Consider the following 19680-nt stretch of genomic DNA (forward strand, 5'->3'; position numbering starts at 1 on the left):
CTATTCTGCAGGTCTTCTTCGCGCCATCTGCGCCTGTGCTTTATCCAGGTTCCTCTCCAGGCCGGTGGGCATCAAAGACACCAGAAGGAATGTCCCTTGCGGTGCAGGAGTCACTCCCTGCATCTGCGGGCACTGCAACAAAGCTGACCAGTCTGCTGCTCCTGACGTTTTACGGACTCCGAATAGCTGAGCAATACAGGTGGTGGTTCTGCAACTCCCTCAAGGCCTGACCTGTCCTCTCAGCAAGTTTGAGGCCAGTATCCCTCATCAGGACTGCTGGAAGAGAACCCCTGTGCACTGCATCAACTTGCCGTTTCCAAGGCTTGTTGGCTCTGTACTCCAGAGATCTTCGGGCTACAAGAAGCTCCAGCCTCCAGCAGCTCTTCCTGACAAGATCTTCGTCTTCACCACATCCTCTGCACCATTAGCCTGCATCTTTAGTGAGCTGTTCGAGGTCCTCTTGCGATTCCTGTGCCTTAAGTCTGTGGGTCCTCTTGAAGGGCTTCTTTGGCTTCAGTGGGCTCACGTGCATGCTTGGGGCCTGCTCTGACTCTCCTGCAATTGGAGAGTCCCTTGGACCTTGCTGGTCCAATGTTGCACCTTTTGTTTTGTGTACCACGTCTGCTGCTGCTACCAAGGATTGTTGGTGCTCCCGCCGGACACTCACCCCCTAGTTCTTGATTCCCGGAGTGGGACAGCTTGTGAAGTACTCCTGGTCTTCCACAGCGTGGCCTGAACCTCACATGTGCAGCAACAATGTCACAGTCATCACTCCTGCACCTTCCGTCATCGGTGGTCATTGCTCTTCTGTGCCTCCTGGCCACCTCCGAGTGGCATAGGCTCTGAACCCTCTGCTGGCAGGTTCTTCTCTTCTAGAATCCATCCTTGGATTCCACCGGACTCTTCCACCTTCTTCGCCAGCTGCATCGTTCCTGCAGACCTCCATTGTATGCTACAACTGTTTCCGACGTCACTTCGCACCTTAGCTCCCGGCTTCCCGGGTGTAGGTATCCTGGTTCCTGGGGTAGCAACAGGTGGGGTGACCCCCTAACATTCTGTTTTCCACTAGGTTTCTTCAGGGTCGCTGAGAAGGGTCCTACTTCTTGTAAACTGCAATTACGACTCCCATTGACTTGTGTTGAATACGCAGCTCTGTTTTCACTCCTGCACACAGCCTCCGTTGGGTTCCGGGGCACTTACCTCGGGTGGCTCCCCGTGTCCCCAGCTGGGGTGGTTCCTTGTGTCCCCAGCTGTTCTGAACCTCTGGTCTAAGTCCAAACTTTGGTCGCAATACGCATTCCACCTTTAGTATATGGTTTGATTTCTCCTTGGAGACTGCTGTGCATTTGTACTTACTTACCTGTTTGCATTTGAAGTAATGTATTATAAGCAGATATACCAATGTGTTAGTGAGTGTGTATAATAAATATACTTATTTTCATAAATACACCGTGTGGTTCTTTTTCACTTAACCTACACTATATGATTAGTTCTGGTAAAACAACCGGCTTAACACTCATTCTGGACTAAGCCTGAATGGTGCGCTCCACAGCTACCACTTAGAGAGCTGTCTATGGTTGCCTAAGACCACTAAAATCACCAGTTGCCTGGATTAATGCAGGGTGCTTCACTTAAATTATTGTGCTCCATTTACTAAGCCAGCCTCCTACAGTAAGGCTAGTTTCTGTTGGCTGTAGAGAAGAAAATTAATTTTATTATTGGTTCCCTTGCTTATATTATTTTTGAAAAGTGAATTGCCACCAAATCATTCTGTTAGTTACGGCCACCATGTAACTTGTTTCCTAATGTGCATGATATACATACATTTGAACTTTAGCTGCTCTTATTATCAGGCCATTTACCTTGGAGACATCTAAATGAGTTAAAGGCTGGTGGGGAAATGTAATGTAGCCTCTTCATTCTAGGTCCATTTTTATTCTGTTGAGGGTAATCGAACATATCTGCTTCTCATTCTTCATCCTGGTCTTCATCATTGTCTAGGCCTCTTCAAGAACTAAGTTGCAAAAACAATCTTAATATGCTTCTATTCCTGAAATTCTTTAGAAAGGCATGGAAATGTTTAATTCTTAAAACCTATCTCTAGTAGGGGCATTAGTTGAAAAACTGTGGGAACCCAAAGTGAATAATAGGAAAAAGAGCAAAACATCCTCAGATCAAGCATTGAGACTATAAAACAGGCAAAACAGTTCAAATGGCAACCTTTCCATCAGTCTTACGAACCAGAGGATTGCTCACTCTATCTTTCTCAAACTCCACAACTTCTGTTTCCCACTCTAGAGAATCTGTGTCTATTGCAGAGTCGTGAGAACTGTGGGCCATCAACTGACGAAACCTGGCTTCCTTTTCTAATTGGTTCTCCATTTTCTCCCTGTGAAAAAGAAACTAGATATACTTAGAAAATAATCAACAAATCGAAAATTCCTTTTGGAATTGCAGGCATACATTAATTTCAAATAAAAAGGAAAATTAGAATATGAAAATGATTTAAAGAATTATCGTACACGTCCTCTGAACACATGTTTACAGTTACTTACAATAATGAGTATTGAAGTGAAAAATTCTATGTGGCAAGCATATACATCTGATAAGATTGAGATACGCTAAACACTACGTTGGAGTCAATAAATCTGTAACCATGCCAATAAAAGGACTTTTTTACAAATACTACTTTATTTTTCATGAACGAGAAATTCCATATAAGATCCTAAAAGGGGGCAAGGAAATTCTGCATCGCATGGTTTTAAGACAACCTTTCAAGGAGACTCAGGCTGGAGAAGTTAATATTACTTTACCTTTGGCAACGCTGCTTCTGATGGGAAAAAACTCTTGAATTTCTCTGCATATTGTCTTGGAGCTATTGACCGTTGGAAGGTTTGGTATCTGAAGAAATATTTACATACCTTTGAAGCAATATCTATCTCCCAGTTTGTTGCCCAACACACCTTTGGCAACGCTGCTTCTGAAGGGAAAAAACTCTTGAATTTCTCTGCATATTGTCTTGGAGCTATTGACCGTTGGAAGGTTTGGTATCTGAAGAAATATTTACATACCTTTGAAGCAATATCTATCTCCCAGTTTGTTGCCCAACACAGTAGGAGTACAGCTCCATTATTCCAAAATCTCTTCTTAGATATGTCCTACGACAGCGAAAGCAGAAATACTCCCTTCCACAGAGCAAGAAAGCATCATTTAGAAGCAACAATTCTGAAGGCAGAGAATGTGATATCTATGTGCGACAGGTTAAGAAGGATTACCCTTGCATATTCAGCAAAAATGATTGTTCTCCCCAAAATATGGTGAGTCACAGACAATGCTTTGATGATGACAGGAAGGTTGATGATAATAACAGTAATGCAAGAAAGAATGCAGCCCGAACCAAGCGGCTTCATTGCAGCTCTTTTAGACAGAATTCTCAAAATGTGCCCCATGGCTACTGTTGCACAAGTTACTTACCTTCGGTAACCATATATCTGTAAGAAATAGTAGTTCGTGTTAGATTCCTTACCTTAGAATATCCTCAGGCGTCAGACTGGATCCGGAGAGTTTTCGTCAGCAGTACCCCTGCGTGTCGGTAGGCGTCGTCTGAGGCTCCGTGTCCGTCATCGGCGTCGTGATCGCCGGGATGACGTCGTCGGAGTACTTAGACGCCGCCCTCACGCGCTGACGTCAGTTCTGTACATAGTTTTCCGCGCCAGGAACGCAGAGCCATGCAGGAAACCGACACTGGTGCCATGTAACTAGGGCCCTCAAAGGGAGATACCTTAACCCTAGATAGCGGTTCGCAGAACAGGGAGGATGGGTGGGGCGGTAAGGAATCGAACACTAACTACTGTTTCTTACAGATATATTGTTACCGAAGGTAAGTAACTTGTGCATCTGAAAGAAACAGGTTAGTGTTAGATTCCTTACCTTAGAATAGATAGCCCAGCAATACCAACTCTGGAGGTGGGTCTGCAAACCAAGATCACACCAGAAAGTCCTGGAGAACGGAACAGCAGAAAAAGCCTTCTCTCCGGACTTGGCTGTCCAAGCAGTAGTGCTTAGCAAACGTGTGCAGCCAGGCCCACGTAGCTGCCTGACAGATGTCCTGCAAGGAGACTTCCCGACCCAGGGCAGTAGTAGCCACCATGGACCGAGTGGAATGGGCCCTCGGCCCAACAGGAGGATCCTTTTACGCCAAGGAGTAGCAGACCTTGATGCATAAAACAACCCACCGAGAGATGGTCCGCTTGTGCACCGCCCGTCCCTTCCTAGAGCCCACGTAACCAACAAAGAGCTGGTCATCCACCCGGAACTGGTGTGTGCGGTCTAGATAAAAGGAGAGCGCACGTTTTGGGTCAAGACGGTGAAGCCTCTCTTTAGAGGAATGCGCAGGTAGAAAGAAGGTGGGCAAGGTGATGGACTGCCCGATATGAAAGGCTGTATCCACCTTGGGCAGTAAAGAAGGACGAGTTCTCAAGACAACTTTGTCCGGATGGACAGAGAGGAAAGGAGGTTTAGAAGACAAAGCCTGGGGCTCACTCACTCTCCTGGCAGAGGTGATGGCCACCAGAAATGCAGTTTTAAGAGTCAGAAGACGAAGAGGACAGTGGACAATGGCACGAAGGGAGCGCACATCAGATAAGTTAGTACAAGGTTCAAATCCCACTGAGGCATCACAAAGGGAACAGGAGTGAACATGTGGATGATGCCTTTCAAGAATCTATTTACAACAGGAGACTTGAAAAGAGAAGGCTGATCAGGAAGCCTCAAGAAGGCGGAAATGGCCGAGAGATAGCCCTTAATAGTGCCCAGAGCAGAGCTCTGCTGGGCAAGAGAAAGAAGAAAGAGGAGAACCTTTGAAAGGGGGGCAGAAAGTGGATCCACAGCCTTTGCTGTGCACCATGCCACAAATTTGTTCCACCTGCAGGCGTATACCGATTTTGTGGAGGGACTCCTGGCTGCCAGAATCACATCACAGACTTCAGGAGGCAAGTCAAATGGCCTCAACTGTCGCCGCTCAATCTCCACGCATGTAGGAGGAGACTGGACAAGTTCGGGTGGAGGACCGTCCCCTGCTGCTGCCACAGAAGGCCCTCCTGACGAGGTAGACGAATCGGGGGATCGACTGACATGCGGAGTAGCTCGGGATACCAGTATCTTCGTGCCCAGTCCAGAGCCACAAGGATGACTCGGGCCCGGATGCGCCTGATCTTCTTCAGCACTCTGGGCAGTAGTGGTATAGGCGTACAACAGACCTCAGCTCCACTCGCGACGAAAAGCGTCTCAGAGCGAGTGCCGCCTTGGAAATTCCAACGCGCAGAACTGATGACATTACGCGTTCTCTTCGGTGGCGAATAGATCTAACCAAGGCTCTCCCCACTGCTGAAAGAGACCATGTGCCACGTCCGAGTTCAGACGCCATTTGTGATCCATTGTGCACCGGCGGCTGAGTTTGTCCGTCCTGGCGTTCAAGGAACCTGCCAGGTGTTGAACCACCAGGGTGACACCCTGGTGTTCCAGCCATGTCCAGAGGGGCAGAGCCTCCTGACAAAGGGTCCACGACCCCACCCCGCCTTGTTTGTTGCAGTACCAGATGGCGGTGGTGTTGTCCGTGAACACCTGCACTACACTTCCCCGGACAGAGGGAGGGAATGCCTTTTCAGTGCAAGTCTGATCGCCCACAGCTCCAGAAGGTTGATATTGAGCTGGGACTCCGCCGGAGACCAGAGGCTTCTGATCTCTGTCTCTCTCATGTGGCCCCCCCATCCCAGGAGGGACGCATCCGTCACTACTACGTGCTCCGGTTGGGGTAGGGAGAGGGATCTGCCACTGACCCAATCGCGGTTCGTGAGCCACCACTGCAACCGACTTGCAGTGCCCTTAGAGATCAGGACGTGGTCGGACAGGTTGCCCTGATGCTGTACCCACTGAAACTTCAGGTCCCACTGAAGAGCCCGCATCCGCCACCTGGCGTGATGCACTAGTAGGATGCAGAGGCCACCAGCCCCAGGAGCCGCAGCGTCAACGTGAACGAAACTCGGGATAAAGGCTGAAATATCGGAATCAGAGCCTGAATATCCCGAACCCGCTGTTCGGGAGGATAAACCCGAAACTGCGCCAAGTCCTGTACCGCTCCGATGAAAAGGAGCTTCTGAGAGGGGCACAGGTGTGACTTTGGCACATTGATGGAGAATCCCAGCAGGTGCAGAAGGTCGGCCGTAGTCTGGAGGTGGTAGACGACTGTCTGAGGCGAACCCGCCTTCAACAACCAGTCGTCAAGATAGGGGAAGACTGGAACCCCTGATTTGCGCAGATGAGTGGCGACCAACGCCATCACTTTCGTGAACACCCGAGGGGCACTGGTGAGGCCGAAGGGAAACACAGTAAACTGAAAGTGCTTGTGGCCTACCGTGAACCGCAGGTAGCGCCGATGGGCCGGCAGGACGGGAATGTGGAAGTATGCGTCCTGCAAGTCCAACGCTACCACCCAGTCTCCAGGGTCTTGGGCAGCTAAGACCTGAGCCAATGTTAGCATCTTGAACTTCTCCTTCCGGAGGAAGCCGTTGACGCTCCGGAGGTCCAAGATAGGGCGTAGGACTACTTTGCACTTCTTGGGTACCAGAAAGTAATGGGAGTAGCAACCACGTCCTACTTCTGGCCCAGGAACTAGCTCGAAGGCCCCCTTTGCCAAGAGGGCCGTATCTTCCTCCTGCAGCAGTTGCAAGTGATCCCCGACATGCGGTGGTACTGCGGTGGCATGGCTGGAGGGGTCGCATCGAAGGGGAGGGAGTAGCCCCTTCGGACGATTTGCAGCACCCACCTGTCCGAAGTGATGGTATGCCCCCCACTGGCGTCGAATGGGCCTGAAAGCTCGGACTAGGAAGGCTTTGAGGCAGATGCTGCGGGAGTGGATGTGGACTGACCTTGCCGTTGTCCCCCAGCACCGCCACGGCGGTTACCACGTCCGCGGCCGTGTTGTGGCTGGCAGGACGTGTGGGGGTGCCCCTTCCTTGGCCACGAAAGGGGCGAAAAGCAGAAGTCTGCTGGCGCTCGCCCGACAGGCCAAAGGACTTGGCCGTAGCCCTGGAGTCTTTTAAACGCTCAAGCGCACTATCTGCTTTGTCGCCGAAGAGGCGACGGCCATCGAAGGGTATGTCCATGAGCGTGGCCTGGATATCCCCCGAGAAATTGGAGGACCTCAGGCAGGCGTGGCGACGAACCGCCATCGTCGTGGAAATCGCTCTGCCCAGCAAGTCCGTTGTATCAACTCCACATAATATAGAGTAACGTGCTTGGACAAGCTTTGTCCTGGCCTCCTCCGGACACTGGGGCAGCACATCCGCAACCATGTCCCACAGGGAGTGGGTGTAATGGCCCAAAAGGCAAGCGGTGTTGATAGTCTGCAACCCCAAACTCAATGAGGAGAACAGTTTCTTTCCAAACTGGTCAAACCTTTTGAAATCCCGATCCGGGGGAGCGGTCGGGAATGCGGTCTGGGACGTCGAGGCCTGGAATCATCAGGCTCTCGGGGTGGGGTGTACGGACAAAAAGCTAGGGTCGCCCAGAGCCGGGCAGTGGCGTCGGGCCACGTTCCGATCCACAGGGGGCACTGTGGAGGGCTTGGACCAAGTGCCCATCAGAACGTCCGTGAGGGCTTTATTGAACAGCAGTAGAGGCTCCGCAGAGCTTACTGGCGGCTGAAGCACCTCTGTGAGGAGGTTGGTTCTGACGGCCACGGCAGGGAGCTCAAGAGCCAAGGCCTTGGCTGCCCTGCGCAACACCACACCATAGGTAGCACCCTCCTCCGTAGCCACGGAGGGAGGAGAGATGAATCGAGTGTCAGGCGATATATCTAGACCACTGGCCTCCCCTGGCTCATCAGCCCAGTCCTGACTCAACTAGCACTGCTGTGAAAAGAGGGTCCTCAGACCCCTGTCATTCCTCCCCTTCATTCGTGTCCTGATAAACAGGAAGGAATGACGGAGCCGGGTCGTAGATGAATTGCTCACCCATCGACGTCGGAGATGGCGACGAGCGGCGCCATTCCGACATCCGACCCGGACTGGGGCTGAAACTGGGGCCGACGTCGTCAGAGGGCGGCACCGGGAGCGACCCCAGCTGGGTCGGCTCCAGCAGAGGAGTCGTGAGGTCAACTGGCGTCGACCGGGATCCAGGCCTGGATCCTGCGGGGACCTGCAGTGTCGGGACCATAGTTGACGACGGCGGCAGGGCCCAAGCACCCGACGGCGCCGGGGCCGAAGCCGCCGGCTCGCCAGGGACCCTAGTCAGGCATGCCGACAGGCCTCGACGGAGGGAAGTGAGTCCTCATGGCCATGAGGAAATCACGTATCTCCTCCGGCGTCGCTCGCAGGCAAGGGACCGGAGGGTAGGGGCCTGGAGGCGGCGCCTGCCGAGCCGCGCAGGCGGTGTCGCCTGAACCCCTCAGACGCGTCACGCGACCGGCGATGGGAGTCAGAAGAGCGATGTCGCCTCTTCGACTTCCGGAGTACTTGGAGCCCGACGAGTGGTGGTGATGACTCGACGAGCGAAGACTACGGCTCCGCGACCGGTCCCTCGACTTCCTCCTCAATCGGGACCTTGAGCGGCACGGAGCCGACTGCCAGATCGGGAGTAGCTTACGGGACCGCTCTCGCCTAGCTTTCGAGGTCAAGGCCCGGCAGTCGGGGCACGACTTGTCGTCGTGGTCGGCCCTAAGGCAGTAGAGACACCGGATGTGGGGGTCGGTCACCTACAACAGGCGGTGACAGGCGTCGCATGGCTTGAAGCCAGGCATCCCTACGGCACCAGGAGTCGAAGTCAACTCGAAAAAAGAGATCCAAAACAGATCAAAAAGTTAGTCAAAAAATGACTAAGAGTACTGCTCTTCCCGGATCTGCGCTAGCTGGCGTGGAAAAATGAAGAACTGACGTCAGCGCGCGAGGGCGGCGTTTAAGTACTCCGACTACGTCATCCCGGCGATCACGACGCCGACGACTGACGCGAAGCCGCAGACGACTCCTACCGACGCGCAGGGGTACTGCGGACAAAAACTTTCTGGATCCAGTCTGACGCCTGGAGATATTCTAAGGATTAAACCCAGATCAGTTGACTGGGGGTGATTGTTTGTATTGTCAACGCTCCGTCCATCACCACCTTTGGTTTTTCTTGGTTCGCCCTAAGTTGGCTGGGTATGCTCAGACGTGAGTCCCTTGCTCACTTTGCCACTGGAGTCAAGCAAGCCCGGCTGAAGTCGGCTGTAATGCCAGAAACCGGTCCTGGGAAGCTTGATTCCGGTCCAGGGAAGACATGGCTTGGCAGTTCGGGCTGGACTGTTCCCATGAGGCACAGGGTCAGACTGATTTGCATATGGGCATGTCTGAATTGGGGTGGCGGAGTGAGCTGTAATGTAATGTAATGTAATGTAAAGGCTCTTCTATAGCGCATGGCTACTCGGAAGCATCCCAGAGCTAAAGAACAGTGATGGATTAAACCCAGATCAGTTGACTGGGGGTGAGTGTTTGTATTGTCAACGCTCCGTCCATCACCACCTTTGGTTTTTCTTTGTTCGCCCTAAGTTGGCAGGGTATGCTCAGACGTGAGTCCCTTGCTCACTTTGCCACTGGAGTCAAGCAAGCCCGGCTGAAGACGGCTCTAATGTCGGAAACCGGTCCTGAGAAGCTCGATTCCGGTCCAGGGAAGACATGGCTTGGCATTTCGGGCTGGACTGTTCCCATGAGGCACAGGGTCAGACTGATTTGCATATGGCCATGTCTGAACTGGGGTGGCGGAGTGAGCTAAAGAACAGTGATGGATTAAACCCAGATCAGTTGACTGGGGGTGAGTGTTTGTATTGTCAGCGCTCCGTCCATCACAACCTTTGGTTTATCAGGGAATCTAACACTAACCTGTTTCTTTCAGATATCATAGAACAATAAAAATATAGTACCCTAATTAAGAGACAGGCTTGCCTCAATCTATCACTGAGTGGTGGACTACCACGATCATCTTACACTCCTCTGCTGCACTCAGCACAGCTACACAATTGTCACATTCAATTTAAGCACACCAAAAGCTTTTCACATAGGCCGGAAAACAAACTCACAACCTGCCAACCAACCACAAACACGTATGTGCAAGTATAACTATTTCTTTTAAATCTATGTGGTGCACTGTGCCTAAGCTAAGCCACTAGCCTGCTGCAACATTATTAAGAACCCTTTCCATACTTGTGCCAAACAGCCAACACTTTCCAAATAGGAAGAAGTACAAACTCATACACACACCTTTTACAATACAATACAGATTAATGATATGGATGTGCCCGGGGAAGGAATGAGGACAGCACACTTGTGGTATGTAAGCACTTGTTTAGAAGTCTTAGATGGCAAAGCAAAGATTTGTGTGATTGGAAAAAAAGTGTGAAAGGAATAAAGTGAAGCCATGCTTTTTCCTTCTCTTAACCCAGGTATAACATCTCTCTTGACATTATGCATGCACCACGTCTTTAATAGGAGAAATCCTTAATAATGGGCGCTGAACATGGGAAAAGGTCATTGGCAGGACATTAGGCATAAACAGTGGCATAACTGGAGGGGGGCCCCTCCAGTATGGGTAAGCCTGGGGGGCCCCCACACTGCCGGGGGCTGCGGAGGCCTTTGTTATGCCCCTAGGCATAAACCAGCATACAAAAATCTATATTCGAACCCTTGTCGTAATAATTAGAGCATTCTCAGTCAAGAGCTAGCTCCATAATATTAACCACAATGTAAGTCAGCATGCAACTGAAGAGCGAAAACATTAAGATCACAAAAGAAAGACATTCTTTCACTGAGACACGAAATAGATTGGAAAACTAAATTATCTTTGGATGATTGCCAATATTCTGAAAATGCTCTTCTTGAACCTCTTCAGCCAAATCTGCGGAATTGAAAAAGATGTGTAATGCATAGACTATAACGACCATCAAATGCATCACCACAGCATCCTCAAACAGTCCATTCCAAGAAAACTCTCTAGATTGAAACTACCAATTGAATCTATGATCAATGGCAAAAAGAACCCATCCCAGGGCATGCAAACCTAATCTTTCTTTTTCTCTTCCCCATTGAACTTGGATTTCACCAAGATGCCTCAAGGAATCACTCAAAACAACTTAAGAGCAACTTTGAACAGTTAATTTGCTTAATGCATGACTATGGTATTGCTGGGCAGCACCAAGACATTTTTTTTTCTCATTATGAATGGGGCACAAAAATACAATGTGTACAACTACATCACTTTGATTTTCAAGGGATTTCTTGAGTGACAATCACATAGGGCACACTCCCCAGGACACTACATTGGAAATTTGTACTGTGAGAAAATGACGTTGGTACCGATTGAACCAAGGAGTCTGACTTAATTCATGTTGCAAATTACCTCATCAATAAGGTCAGTCCCCGTTGAAATCAAAGGTGATAACCTATAAGAATTTCTGAACAAGAATTTTTTTTAAAACTAGTCTTTCAAGGCTACGGGCCCATACAATACAGGAGATCTCTTGCAGTGTAACCGAGGTAATTATGTCAATTCCATCGGGAGTATATGATGTTAATTCATCTTTCCTCATTCTTATTCTATCAGCAGATTGTCCGTTAATGCAAACATTCTAAAATGGGTGACATGTTATTCCATGAAAACATGAGGCATCTGTTAATATGGGCCATTTACATACTGCTTTTTTTGCACAAAAAGGGATAGAGGTCTTAACGGCTTGGAAACTAGGACAGCTAGTAGTTTTGACCTCTCTAAACTGGTCAGCGGCCTTTGTTACCCTCTGACACCCTCTTTTCTACTGCAGCACTTGGTAAGTGGGTTTAGGTGAGGAATGTCTGCGGCTTGATTTTAGGGGTTTCAGGTTAACTGCCAAAGATACTGTATGCATCAAATATAATGGGGTAACCCAGTGCCACTCAGAACCTGCGTGTAAAGAATGCAAAGGAAGGTTGGTTCTGTTGGGTTCGAAATTGCTTTAACACTTAATCAATAGTAAACAAAGGCAAGAGAAATTCAATTACTCCAACAATGAATCAATGGAGAATTAAATAAAGAAAAGAAGAACACACCAATTATGAATAAATCAGAAAATATTGTATTGAAAGTTTAATCACTTTTTGTTCTTTTTTACATTCTTTGTGGTGTAGAAATTTCAAAATATGGCTATTACAAGCAATTAACAAAGCTTTTTAAAAAACAGAGTCAGGGTGATTAAGTGATGAAAGTGCAAAAAAGTGTTGAACGTGAGTGAAATATATACGGTGCTGTACAAAATGTTTATCCACATCGCTGCTTGCTAGTTTCCCCTCCTGTGCTGGACAACAACAAAAACGGGTGTGGTCACGACGAGCTCAGCTAGTCATGAGCACATGAGAGGTATATGTCACGACGAGCTGAGCTCGTCATGAGCATGGAAGGGGCTAAAAGAGTACTGTATGATTTGATGCATAGGCATTAATGTTTATATACTTTTTTTATGCTAGATTCGCACAACTTTGGTGATGGCCAGTGGTTCCCCTTTCCCCATGTCATTTTCCTTCTCTGCTAAAACTAGTTTGGAGTAAGGAAAGGCTGAGGATATCTTCCAATGTGTCTGGGGCACTTGCCAGATTCCTCTAATAGAAAAATGATGGGAGCACAACATTAATGTTATTCATCTATTGATAATAGGAGAAACTATGAAAATTATTTGAATATTATTTTTCAGGGTCTTTGTCAATTGAGGGTATTTTAAAGTTTGAATTAGGCGAATTCTAGCATATGTATGTATTGCAATGATTTGCACACATTAAGGTATTTGTAAAGCAAGTGCACTTTGCACTATGCACTTTCTAGTTGCCATTGCTGTGAAGCTCTGGTTGGTCAGAAGCCACGCCCCAAACTAAATGCCTTGAAAGACAGAGTTAGTTTCTGCTGCTGTAGATATCTACAGATCAAGTTGGAACCACAATTGGTGTGAGAAATTTTTGTAAAAGATCCGGTACGGTGTGTTTACGCACTGGCAGCAACTGTGTAATGAAACCAAGAGTTAGACGATTGTTATTATTTGCATTAGTTTCTCTTTAAGAGAGAACATTTGCACTGTCACTTAACATGTTTGGAATCTGGGTGTATCATATTGAAAAAATGGCGACTACTAACTGTTTTGAGAAAGACAGCGGAGGCAGTCGAAACCCTCTAACCAGTAGCCACAGTACAGTCTACCTTGAAAAGTGAGTCTGAGCGTGCTGGAGCCTGTTTTTGAAGTGCAAAGAGCGCAAGTACCTACATATAAAATCTATCTCTCTATATATATATATATATATATATATATATATATATATATATATATATATATATATATATATATATATATATATATATATATATATATATATATATATATATCTCAATGGCGCTGTGAAGATAAAGCAAGCTCCTAGATGACCGTGCTTCAGAGCAGGCAAAGCTGTACTTCACAGAATGGAATTTACACAGGCCTATCCTAAGAACATCAATAGAGAGCTTCTCTTATGTGCTACAGCCCACAACACACTTATTTTACCGCCATTTATGTACAAGCCTACAGTAAAAAGATTGTGCGTACTTACGTGCTTCCATGAGAAACAAGGTAAATTAGGAGTGAGCCCCACTTTGTAGTACTTTAAATTTTCACAAGAATTATAACTTTTTTGGGCTAAGTATCACAACAGATCTACCTAGAGTGGTAGCTAAATTAGACTACTTAATACTCAATATGCTGATCTTGAGAGGGCCCACACAGGATTGAAAGCAAGTCTAAATGAAAAGGTATGTGGTGTTCTCACCTCCTATTGTTCTTTAGTTTTTAATTCTTTGGCTAGTAGGTGAACGTAATGAGGTGCACTTCCAAGAGGGTTTACAGTGCCCACCTCCCTGAGTGCCACAAAAGCGTAATAATTACTTGTACAAATACAGCTGTTTATAAACAAGACATCTTTAGGCATGATTGCTGAGGGGCGTGGCCACGGAGGCGACCAAGATGGCCGCATCCGACTGAAGCGCCGCTGGACGGGCGTTTTAATCCACCTTTTGCCCTATGTAGGAGTAGCGGAGTGCCAGCAGACACCCTCCTGCGGTTCCCTGAAGTTATGGAGCCCATGCCGGTGCTGGATGCGGTCGACTGAGGCTCCCGGGGTCGGCGTTTAAAAGATCTGAGCATCGACCCGACGCAGCCCGGCTGCCTGCTACGGCGGGAGTATCGACCTTGGCGGGTGCGGTGAGTGGCTGCCTCGGCGGGCTCCTGGCGCTGCCCTGCACTCCCCCCCCATGCTCCTCGCTGCGGGTCCTTCTCCCCCCGCCCCCCCCTGCTGTGGCTTTGTCTGGGTCCCGCTTTCGGCGCGGCGCTCTCGGGCTTGGTGGGCCTTATGGGCGTGTCCGCGCCGGGGCCTAGATTTTTGGTCTTGGCGGGGAGAGTGGCGGGCTAGTGAGGAGGCCCCAGCTTACATCCCTGGAGCTGCGGTAGCGCTGGTTTCCGTCGGGTGCGCTGGCTCCCCCCCGGCCCCCTCCTGTGTTTTACGGCCCACCCTGGAATGAACAGTACAGGACTGCTGTCCTGCTCGTCCATAACCAAGCCACTGTCTGCTCCACTCACGATGGGGAAGAAGGACCCTAAGCAGAGTAAGCTGCAGTTTGATAGGGCTGCTGGGCCTACTTCGGAGGTTCCCCAGGAGCTGCCTGATGGTGCTGCAGGTCAAGACGACTCCGGTGACGCCTCCTCCCTGGCGACGGCCATGTTCGCTGAGATGCATGCAGGTTTTAAAGCGTTGACTGGCCGTTTCGACCACTTGGATAAGAAACTGGCTGACATGGGTACTAAGATTCAGGCGCACGACCGACGGCTGGACGTCATGGAGGCGAGGGTATCGGACATCGAGGACGGCACATCAACCTCCCTGAAAAGAATGGACAGAGTGGAAAAGATACTCAATGAAGTAGCTATCAAAAAGGAAGATTTGGAAGCTCGCAGTCACCGGAAAATGTCCGAATTATTGGAGTACCAGACACGACGGCCACCGGGCGTATGGACACTTTTGTGGATAAGCTGCTTACTGATCGGTTTGACAGGGTTTTGTAGCTGAGCGTGCTCACAGGTCGCTAGGACCTCGACCTCGCCTCGCCTCCCCCCCCCCCCGAGACCCATTATTGCTAGGCTTATGAACTTCAGGGACAGAGACGCTGCTCTGCGGTCTGCCCGCGACATTGGAGACGTCCAGTGGCAGGGCAGCAAGCTGTCTTTCTTCCCGGATTTTACCATCATGGTTCAGGAGGCGAGGCGTAAATATCAGGGAGTCAAGGCCGCCCTGAAAAATGTGGGACTCCGGTACTGCATGTTATACCCAGTCAGATTGAGAGTTGACGTGGACGGTAGGCATCGCATATTCGACACTCCAGCGGAGGCGCAGGAATTCTGCCAGAACTATAAGAGAACTCGTTCTGGGTCTCCAGTTGTGCCGCACCCGGCCTCTTCATCCCCGGGTGGCTCACAGGACAGTGTTGAACTTTTCTCCCAACCCAGGACTGGTTGATTTTTTTTTGCAGAGTTTTATATAGCGCGAACTAGACCCGAACCGAATCAGGTATCAGAGCGCTTTACATAGCACCAGTTACGTTACATGAGGACACACTTTCATTTTAGGCACGGGGAGATTAAGTGATTTGCCAAGAATCACAGGAGGTTGTTGGCGTCGTTACCGAGACTCGAACCCAGATCCCCAGGTCCGAGGTCGAGCGCCTTAGCCGTTAGGCCAACCCCTCTCCCCAAGGGATTGCTCCTACTTTTGGCTTGCTCAATTCTGCTGCACTATATTCATGCTCACTTATTCCTTATGTTTATTCCTCCTAAAAGCAATTATGATTCATCTATTGCCCGACCGGCGTGGCGTTGTCACGCCCTATGGTGTATACCACAATGTTCTCTGCTAATATGTTTTACCTGCTATGTGCTTGTTTTATTCCTGAAATGGGTGTACTATGTTCATTGCACAAACATTTTATTTACAGGGAAAGGGTGTGTCTCTTTTGTGTTTTCGGGAGGCTGGGTGGCGGGTGGAAGGGGGGGGTTGTCGTTTTGTTCTTAAGGTTTTTGCTGGTTTATTGGTCAAAGTGCTAGTTGGCGACAAGCGATAGACATACATTGCGATGCATTAGGGGTACCGATTCCTCCATGGTTAAGCTAGGACAACAGCCCGGTCCTTTCGGCTTTCTTTGATATCTTGCAATGTCAGGGGGTTGAATAATACTAGGAAGCGTAGACAGGTCCTCAATTATGTCACTAGGCACCACGCCGATATAGTGTTTCTTCAGGAGACGCATCTGTCCGGCACTGACCACGCCTCTATAGCTCTGAGCTGGGGCACCCATAGATATTTCTCCAGTTTTAGTCGTTATGCTAGGGGGGGTAGCAATATTAATACACAAACGGATCCCTTTTTCACTGCACAAAACTATGGTTGATCCTGATGGGCGTACGTTGATCGTTACTGGTTCACTGATGGGGCACAAAATTACGTTTGTACGGGTTTACGGCCCTAATACAGATTCCCCATCCTTTTTCCATGACCTTCAGGTCCGACTCCTGTCACTTGACCCCTGGCTCTGGATACTCGGGGAGGATCTCAATTTGATGTTGGACCCATCCAGAGACAGTACTTCCCTTGCTCCGGATACCAAACCTCGTGCCCGACAGGTCCTTAGGGATATATGCTCTCACTTTTCCTTGATAGATGTCGAGCGGCGGCTTAATCCTTTCCTTCCGAATTTTACACACTACTCAGGGTTTCATAACACGTGGACCAGGATAGATTATTGGCTGGTGTCTCCCGGGGTGTCGGGCTGGCTGGACGATCTACTTACCCTTCCCTGCACACTTTCAGATCATTCTCCTGTTATTCTCCGCCTGTGCGTCCCTAGACCGGGTGGTTACGAGCGTCAATGGCGCTTCCCCGGACACGCATTGTTAGATCAAGTTTTTTGTGAAGAGGTTCGACTTGCAATTGAAGAATATTTTGAATTTAATACTGGGACGGTCGATACCTGGGCGGTCGTTTGGGAGGGCTTTTTAAAAAAAAAAAAATCTTTTTATTAACATATTCGAAAAAGAAAAAGGAGAAAAAGCATCAGGTGACAATCTTAACTTCCACATCAATCGAGTATACATGTTCAGATAGCATAATCATTAATCGGATAGAATTCAGGTATCACTGAGGCTCCAACGCCAATACCTCTTCTCTGACCTCCGGAGGTGTGCAGATATCTCCTCTGAATCCATTCCACGCCCCCCATACCTTCCCCCACTTCCCGGGGAAGCCCATGGCAACATATACAGACCTTTCCCTGAACATGCACCAGTCCAGATCTTCCATCCATTTCCCAATTTGAGGCGCCTGACTAGCACCCCACAACTGAGCGATGTTACGTTTAGCGATCATGCATGCCAGTGTCACCCACGCCTTCCCAGACGTATTCAGGTCCGTGGGTTCCCAAACATTCAGGACACATCTACGGGTCTCCAACGCCAACTCTACCTCCAGGACCTCCCGGATCTTCTTGTAAATTTGACCCCAATAGTCTTGTATTTCAGGGCAGTGCCATAGTATATGCATAAATGTTCCGACCTCTCCGCACCCTCTCCGACATTCCTCGCTACTCGCCAGACCCACCTGTACCAACCAGGGGGCCCCGTGGTGTAGGATCGGTGTAGGATCTTTAACTGGACCAGCCTAAGTCTCATGGGAACTGCTACTACTTTCGAGGAGGAAACTGCTTCCTTCCACCTCATCATCTAACACTAGGCTGTCCGCACCCCACTGCCCTCTAAGAGTCACTAATGGATCCCCCATATGATTTATTAGTTTTTTGTATATCAATGAAATAGTTTTTTTCTGGGAGATGGCCGTCCAATACCCTGTCCTTCAAATGGGAGGCCTCCGGGAGCGTGGTTCCTCTGGGGACATTTGCTGATAAGGCATGTCTGACCTGAATGTACCGGTATCGCTCACTCTCCTGCAATGATATTTTTCCTGTAGGGCGTTCAATGTAAGGATACCATCTTTCCCCCAGACATCTTTAATCTGTGAGATCCTGATGAGGTCCCATTTATCAAAGCCCTTCGATTTCCACAGGCTACCCAGTCACTCTGAGTTCCACAACGGGGTCACCAGGGTTCATTTCCCTTCCCACTGAAGGTTCCGAGTGGCAGCGTGCCACACTTGTACCGCGTGTGCCGGAGGTCCAGTAAGGGGAAACCGACCGTTTCTGGCATACAGGGCTCTGGTAATATCTCCCCCCGGTATCTGACCGCGGTCCATCGCAAATCCAGTGTCCAAAGGGGACCCATACACAGCGTGATTAATCGCTGAGAGGCCCAATAGTACTTCCAAAGGTCCAGCAAACCAATTCCCCCGTCGTACCATGGAAGTGTAAGCGTGGAGAAGGCAATACGCGTCCTGCCCTCCCAAAGAAGCTGTCTTTGGAGGGACTCTATGTCCTTAAAATATGAGGGGGGTACTGGGTCCATCGAATTCTGTAGCGCATGTAGGAAGCGAGGAAGAGCCATCATTTTGATCAGCACCGCTTCACCTATAAGGGAAAGCGGCAACAATTTCCATCTCGCCACATCTCTGCGGAATCTGGCCAGTGGGGGCCCCAAGTTGTTATCATATCTCAGTTTCGGGTCCATGGTCACATATATGCCCAGGTAGCAAAATCCTACTGATTCAATCTGTAGTGGGCAGGACTCCAGGACCGCGGGGGGATCTCCGTTGAGGACGAAGTGCACCGACTTCGTCTAATTAATGGCGAATCCAGAGTATCTCCCGAATATTGCCAGAACATCTAAAAAATTGACCAAGATTCCTTAGGAGTAGAGAGATATAACAAAATATCGTCAGCATACAGCAAAATCTTATCTTCCCACTCTGGAGTCCAGCGCAACCCTCTAATCGATCGGTCCCATCGGACCCATGCCGCCAACGGCTCAAGGGCCAAAGCGAATAGTAGTGGGGACAGTGGGCACCCCTGTCGTGTGCCTCTATTTATCAGATCTATGGTTATTCACCACTACTCTGGCTAGGGGACTTGTATATGAGAGACCGACCCATCCTATGAATTCCTGGCCGATACCGAACTTCCCCAGCATGGCAAATAAATAGGGCCACTCAACTATGTCAAATGCCTGGGAGGGCTTTAAGGCCTATATCAGAGGAGTCTGTATTGCCAAACCTCCGCTCGACGTTGGGTCGTATTGAGAGGGACATTGCAACATTGGACCGGGAACTACTTCTCTCGACCTCCGCCTCGGTTGTAGCCTAACGCCTGGCCCTGCTGCTTGAATTTAGGGAAGCGGCTGAGCGTGAGCTGCTATTCCTTAGTGAACCGTGTTCTGCGCAACGCTATGGTGAGGGTGAGAGACCGGGAAGGATTCTGGCACAAACTTTACGCCCCCCGTGAGACTCCGCCTACATCACGCAGTGGCTGGGCCACATGACTACTTGCTCCACTCTACCCCTGAAATTTGCGAGTATTTTCTTTCCTACTACAAAACGTTCTACTCCTCCAAGGTCACTGGTAATATGCAGGAGCAAGGGGAATATTTATCCGAAATTGCTTTAGTATATCTAGAGA

At 49.2% G+C, this 19680-nt stretch overlaps 1 protein-coding gene across 5 annotated transcripts in view; it reads right to left on the minus strand.

Annotated features, from left to right (window-relative positions):
• Window positions 1-19680, minus strand: part of DLG5 (discs large MAGUK scaffold protein 5) — a 957981-nt gene that overhangs the window by 694442 nt on the left and 243859 nt on the right. For 3 of the 5 annotated variants that reach the window (XM_078643374.1, XM_078643373.1, XM_078643371.1), the window contains one exon: window positions 2242-2389. In XM_078643374.1, coding sequence (XP_078499500.1) covers window positions 2242-2389 — 148 coding nt within the window. The remainder of the gene's footprint in view (window positions 1-2241; window positions 2390-19680) is intronic. The other 2 variants (XM_078643375.1, XM_078643372.1) reach the window with 1 other exon arrangement.

The sequence above is a fragment of the Lissotriton helveticus genome, chromosome 5_1 (assembly GCF_964261635.1).
Source record: "Lissotriton helveticus chromosome 5_1, aLisHel1.1, whole genome shotgun sequence".
Taxonomy (NCBI): Eukaryota; Metazoa; Chordata; class Amphibia; order Caudata; family Salamandridae; genus Lissotriton; species Lissotriton helveticus.